The 6,953-nt window shown below is 44.3% G+C and overlaps 1 protein-coding gene across 1 annotated transcript; it reads right to left on the reverse strand.

The window, feature by feature from the left end:
• Nucleotides 1–768: 768 nt before the first annotated feature.
• On the reverse strand, nucleotides 769–2,112 carry zgc:162612 (forkhead box transcription factor). Its single transcript, XM_024272164.2, has one exon. The coding sequence runs from the start codon at nucleotides 1,890–1,892 to the stop codon at nucleotides 933–935; it is 960 nt and encodes a 319-aa protein (XP_024127932.1). The 5' UTR covers nucleotides 1,893–2,112; the 3' UTR covers nucleotides 769–932.
• Between the last annotated feature and the right edge of the window lie 4,841 nt (nucleotides 2,113–6,953).

Raw genomic sequence — 6,953 nt, forward strand, 5'->3', positions numbered from 1 at the left:
TTAGAAGAACGTTTTTAGAAATTTTATTGTTTTCTGTTTTCTTCAAGTCAGTCATTTTCTTAATTAAAAATGTATGGATCAATTTAGTGATAATTTAGTTTAGAATTGGAAACGAAGAGACAAGAAACTCATCAAACTGAATATTTTAAATAAAAAAGTTTTTATCTTTTACGTTTTACATTAATATTAATATTAGTTGTCTTTTTTCTTGCCTTATGAAGCCTTTTCATTATTTAAAAAAATCGCTTTTTAAATAAAAAAAGGCGAGCAAAAAATACGTTTATTTGTGATATTTTTCTATAAATAAAACAGGATAAAAATTTATTTTTAATCATATTTTTTAAATATATAATTTGCTATTTAGAATTACTTTTGATCAGCTCTGCTCTCTTTAATTACAGCGGACGCACGCGGGGCTTCCGCGCGGAGTTGGCCTTTGAGGGTTTACTTCCATGCGGGGGTTTATCCTTTTAAAAGACACAATTTCTGCAAACATTTTAAGCATTTAAACGTTGTTTCAATTTTCATTTGTTGATTTCCTCCAATCTTTAAGACTTATGTAATCTTTCAAATTTCCTTTGCGCATGCTCCCACTTTCCCTTATTTGTTCCAAATCCTTGCATGGAAAACTTTGCAAAAGTCTTTTTTTCATAGAATATAAATCAACAAAATAATTCTCTTGTTCAGACAAGAATTTAAAGAGTTGGATATTTCCACACAGATTTTACGCAGGCGTTTAAATATTTACCTTTATTTTCTTTTCCAGAAAAACAACAGGAAAGTCGTTTTTAAATACTAAAAACAGGTTAAAAAATCGGGATGGAAAAATAACCTCGAAGTTCGTGTGAAACATCCATTTGTCTGGGAAAGATGTAAAAAATCTGCGTTTAAAAGTCTCTGTTACCTGAGAAAAGTGGAGCGTAAAGTCTGCTTTAGTGCGCGTGCTCGCTGTGAGAGCTGAGGAGTTTGGGTAGGTCTGCGCTGCCTCGCTGAGTCTGTAGTTTCTGGTACTCCTGCTGTAAGTTGAGGAAGTGCGGGGACACTGCGGGGTGGAAGAGTGCGGGAGACACGTAGGCAGAGCTGGAGGTCAAGGGAGGGGAGTACGCGGCGCACTGCGCTGTGGAGAAGGCGTTGATGGTCGGCTGGGACTGCAGGAAAGCCTTGGCGGTGATGGCGCCGCGGGAGAAGAAGCTGGATAAAGCCGGGAGGATGCTGTTGACAGGTGGGATGGAGACGGAGCCGCACGGCGCGGGCGCGTGGTGGTGGAGGAGGGGGTGAAGCTCCAGGCAGGGAAACTGCAGAGTGGCGCCTCCCAGCCCGTACGCGCCGTGCGTAAAGCCGTGCAGCGCGCTGGGCTCCAGGTGCTGCTCCTTCAGCGGATCGAAGCGAAAGTGTTGCCGCTTGAAGCGCTTCCGCCGGCGCAGGAAACTCCCGTTTTCGAACATGTCGGAGGAGTTAGGATCCAGAGTCCAGTAGTTGCCCTTTCCGGGGTTTCCGGGCTCTCTGGGCATCTTCACGAAGCAGTCATTCAGCGAGAGGTTGTGGCGGATCGAGTTCTGCCACGCTGGGAATTTCTCCCTGTAATACACGAAGCGCTGGCTGATGAAGTCGCAGATCTCGCTGAGGGTGAGCCGCTTCTTTGGGCTCTGGAGGATCGCCATGGTTATCAGAGCGATGTAGGAGTAAGGAGGCTTCACTGATGTGGGTCCTTTGCCCTTCGCGGGAGGATGGCACCCGAGTGAGGGGCTGATGGAGGTCTCCGTGCTGCGCTCCTGCTCGCTCCGAGACTCGTCCAGGGGCAGGAGCTGCTCCTCCCCGCTGTCTTTGACTCCTTCTCCAACCACGTCGATAACTGCGTCCTCCATGATATGATCCTCCAAACCTAATGTCATAGTCCGAACGGGAAGCTTGGATCACCTGGTAACAGGTGCGTGAGTGACCGCTCCTCTTTGAAAACAAAATTCACACGCCGACCATTTCCGTCCAGAGGAAAAAAACACACACCAAAACCAGCAACGCAGCCGCGCAGAGGCGCAGATCCGAGCGCAAAACGGGCGACCTGTGCGAGCGGCTGCGCGTCAAGCGGAAAAGTGCGCGCGCCCTCGGATGTGTCCAGCATCATCTGCGATCACTCTCGCTTTCCTGCGCTTCTGGTGGATGTGATGTCACGAGGGAGAGGATCCCGACCAATGAAAGAGCGTCCCGTGCCAGCCATCAGACAGCGCACCCGCAGCATCAGCGCATCACCGCAAAGCACTGATGTTTCAACGAAAACATATTTTAAAATAGAAGAAAAAATTGCGCCAATTTTCCAAAACGTCCTTAAACTTTTGTTTTTAGGTCCATCGAAATAAATAACAATAGGTTACCGCTTGTTCAATAAGACGCAGAAACCAACAGCACAAACTAAAGCAATTAAAGTATTTTTTATTGATTTAAGAAAAAAAAATCTGTTTTCACTTTTGCAGGAAATGTAACAAAAAATGTTGTTTTGTGGAAAGAATTACAACATTGCGCGAAAGGAAAAAACCCCAAACACTTCTGTAATTTAAGGCTGGGATTTAATCCGTAATCCCTCTCCACTCATGCGCACTCCTCTCCGGTTGCGCGTTTTCTGATGCAGAAGCTAAAAGACTAACGGCTGATTTAGGCCTGCTGTGAAAATAATAATTTGTTGCCCACACGAGGGCTTCACTGAACAAACTGAGTGTGAAGGCCCGCGCGCTAAAGAGAATGATCAAAAATATGATTTGATCTTTGGGATCTTTCCATTCTTTTCTTCCCGTTTCATCCCAAACCCCCGACAGATTTTCTCCCTCAATAAGAGCACATCTGATGTCTGCGATGAACGTTTAGATTTTCTCCCGATTATACATGAAAGGGCAGCGCGGAGAGGAGAGCGCTCTCCGGATTGTTCGAAGGCCTGCAGTTGTTTGTGTTTAATGATGGAGCTCTTTGTTGGGGATTCCCACATTTCCTGCCTCTAATCGTGTTGATGTCCCGCGGGGCAGAGGAGGTCTGGGTCCGGACTGGGTGGGCTTGTGCGGTTCCAGTGCAAGGCTGCAGATGATTTCCCAAATTCACCACGCACGGCATCAGATTGGAAACAGGCCCGCGCGCGTTGTGTGGTTTTAATAAAGGCGAGAGCAGGGGTGCTGAAGAAAAGACAGAGGTGTTGCGCGCTTAGCTTCTGGATGCGTTTTTACGCAGCTCCTGAATGCGTTTTTACGCACAGGTTTTGACGGACAAGACTCACTGATCTGACCCAGCGGGTGATCCAAGTTTGCCCTCTTTTATTTCTGAAGCTTTTGGAGAAACTTTTGACCACAAAAAGCACAAGCATTGTGGAGATAATCTTGTCTTCTTTGTGGAATACGCTCAAATGTGGAAACGTTCAACAAAGAACGCCCTCTGTCACAAAAGACTCTTCTGCTCACATTTTAACAATATCTAACAAAAACAGCCTTTGTGATGATGTATTTTTTTCTGAATTGCAAATAGAGAACCAGCAGCCACCAAGGACTTGGAATAATAACATCATTTGGCAGGAACTCCGGCGGCCTGGGAGATCTCACTGGATCACTGGATAAATGAAAGGCGCGCGGTTCAGAGACATGGAAGCTGTTAAGAACTCCTTTTATTGATCTCAGCCAAAAATCCAACTCCTTATTTGAAAAAATAAAACAAGAATAAGTCAAGGTCAAAAATACAATAAACGTGGTGGTGGGGGCTTCGGTGAAGAAGTTGACATTGTTTTCCTCACAACACCCCGTTTTCTCATCCCGATTGCCTCAGAATGTTGGCAACGTTACTGTAACGCGTAATTTAAGGTGTCACAAATCATAACCGCCCGAAACAGAGAGGCCACTCGTCGAGCCAAGCCCACGTGTGAAACATACTGCAGCATTTAGATGCATGTGTAAATTTCACGAGCTGAACAGCTCATTAACACGGTATTTATGTGATGGCAAACAGTCCCGACAGATGAATTTATGCGCAGTTCTCATTTCACCTCCTCATCCTGCAGTGCTTCCTCCCTGCACGGTCGCCATGGTGACGTTTGGAGGAGTTTGAGGATGATCGGCGACTCTGACAGGCTGTCAATCACAGGAGCAATGCAATTCGGCGATTTAGTGACATCTTGTGGTGTGAAAGGGAATTACACGTAAAGGATTTTTCTTGTTTTTCAATAAACGTCAGGATTTTATAATTTCAATAAAATTATGTAATTTTCAGCTTCGTACATTAAAATAAGAATAATTATGTTTACATGCCTCAATTTAATTCAGTTATTTTTTTTCTTGAATAAACCTTGAAAGGTAACGTTATTTATTGCTATAATCAGGGCCGTTTCTAGTTTTGATGGGGCCCTAGGCAAGGTGTTGCTTAGGGGCCTCCATCTTGTAAATGGAAATGAAGGGATTCCTAATCTGAGATAGGGAGCCTATTATGTTCACTTAAAACAGACCACTCAGGCTTTTTAAAGGGTAGCCAAACAGGGAAATTGGAGGCTGACTCCACCCACAGCTGAAATTTAAAAATCCAGTCAGAGGGGTGTGGCTGGGGAACAGGACTGTTATCATTACTGGAGCTGCAGATCATGAAGTGAGACTTCTGAAATTTTATAATTTATAATTTAAAATAATTTATACAAAATTTGGGAATGACCAACAGACAGCACTTTTATAGCCCCATTTATAGAGGTCAGCAGCCAAACAATGTCGATTTAGGGTTTGGCTGATTAAAAAAAAAAAAATGGTAATACAAAATAAACCTTTTTTAAAATGTTTATTTTATATTAGGAAGTCCATTAAATTAAAAGGTGGAATAATAACAACACTTAAAATAATGCTTGTATTTCTTAGTTCCACACTTATCAGCATAACCTATAATAACACACAGAATTTACAGTCACAGTCTACGTGTTTTGTCTTTAACATCACTGATTTGTTGCTAATCTGAACTGTCCTTCTGCTACTGCATCAGTTCTGAAGAAATTAGAGAACTTTTGCCATCAGCTGGATCTACAGGTTTAGCAAAAAAATAGGCAAATATCCATGTAAAAGTGTGGTTTCTGATGGTCCTGGAGCTTCTTGATCAGGATGTTCAGGAGATCCCTCTGTCTCAATGTTTGATCTTCAAAATGATAGCGTTGCAAATGTAAATGTTGGTAAATGCTTCAGTTTTTGTCATTGATAACTGCAGTGCCTTAGCACAACACTAGTATCCAATGCTAGCTGGCAGGACAGTAAACTTGAGGAAAAAAGAACAACAACATTTTACCTCCACCTCTAATAGTCAACATAACCAACAAATAACTTACCTTTATCCTTTGTCTGTTATTCTTTGTTACTTTTCTTCCATCAAAGTTTGTCTTCCGCCTCCTTTATTAAAATAAAAGATTGATTTTGCCCAAAAACTACAAACAAGGGGCATATTCTCCTTTTAATTCAATAAAAGGTTTCTCCTCTTAGCTCGGGTCCTCTACCAAAGACCTGGGAGCTTGAGGGTCCTGCGCAGTATCTTAGCTGTTCCTAGCACTGCTCAATTCTGGACTGAGGGTGTATGAAGTGTTTCCAGGGATCTGCTGTAGCCACTCCTCCAGTTTGGAGGTTACAGCCCTGATTCCTCCAATTACCACGAGAACCACTGTCACTTTACCTTCCAAGCTCTCTCCAGTTCCTCTCTGAGTCCCTGGTATATCTCCAGTTTGTCATGTTCCTTCTTCTTGATGTTACCATCACTTGGTACTGCCACATCCATCACAACGGCTTTCCTGTGTTCTTTATCCACCACTACAATGTCTGGTTGGTTCTCCATTACCATCCTGCCTGTCTGCATCTGGAAGTTCCACAGGATCTTTGCGCTCTCATTCTCTACCACTTTGGAGATGTTTCCCATTTCGACTATGGGGTTTCCAGTCCATATTCTGTACACATGTTTCTGTATATTATTCTAGCTACTTGGTTGTGGTGTTCCATGTATGCTTTCCCAGCCAGCATCTTCCACCCTGCAGGTATGTGCTGGATTGTTTCCTCTTTGCACAGCCTACACCTTGGGTCTTGTCTGGTGTGGTAAATCTGAGCCTCAATCACTCTGGTGTTCAGGGCTTGTTCCTGTGCTGCCAAGATCAGCGCTTCTGTGCTGTCCTGCAGGCCAGCCCTCTCTAGTCATTGGTAAGAAGAGACAGGTTATTGGCCGGTAGTTGGATGGGACTGCACCCTTAGAGGGATCCTTCTGGATCAGGATCGTTCGCCCTTCCGTTAGCCATTCAGGGTGAGACCCATCTCTTAGCATCTGGTTCATTTGTGCTGCCAGGCTCTCATGGAGTGCCGTGAGTTTCTTAAGCCAGTAGGTGTGTATCATGTCAGGGCCCGGTGCTGTCCAGTTCTTCCTACCTGAAGCTCTTTCTTGGATGTCTGCCACTGTGATGGTTACTGGGTTCTGTTCAGGGAGGTTGCTATGCTCTTTCCTCAGAGAGGCCAGCCATTGAGTATTGCTGTTATGTGCTGTCTCTTTCTCCCATATACTTTTCCAGTACCGTTCAGTTTCCAGCCTTGGTGGGTCTGCTCTGATGTTTTGACCCTGCCACTAAGCGTGTACTTTCACAGGTTGAACAGCCTGTTTATCCGTCTGGCTTCATTGTCTCTTGTGTACCTCTTTAGGTGGCTGCTCAAGGCCAGGAGCCTTTGTTTGGCAGTTTCCAGTGCTTCAGGTATGGCCATCTGGCTGTATCTCTTAGGCACTTGCTTTTTCATTGCACCTCTGTGGGCTTCTGTCAACTGACTCACTTCCCTCCAAGCTGCCTTGATTTTACCCTCCAACTGTTGCTTCCATGGTGGCCGTTGTTTTTTTCCCATGGTTGCTCCTATAGCCAACCATTTCAAGGATCACTGCTGCTGTAGTATAAACCAGTTCATTGGTTTCTGTGATTGTTGTGGTAGAAATTGTCC

The sequence above is a fragment of the Oryzias melastigma genome, linkage group LG8 (assembly GCF_002922805.2).
Source record: "Oryzias melastigma strain HK-1 linkage group LG8, ASM292280v2, whole genome shotgun sequence".
NCBI classification, from domain to species: Eukaryota; Metazoa; Chordata; class Actinopteri; order Beloniformes; family Adrianichthyidae; genus Oryzias; species Oryzias melastigma.

Excerpts from the sequence above, each read along its gene's own strand:
- zgc:162612 (XM_024272164.2), bottom strand. The coding sequence starts at position 1,892 with ATGACATTAGGTTTGGAGGATCATATCATGGAGGACGCAGTTATCGAC.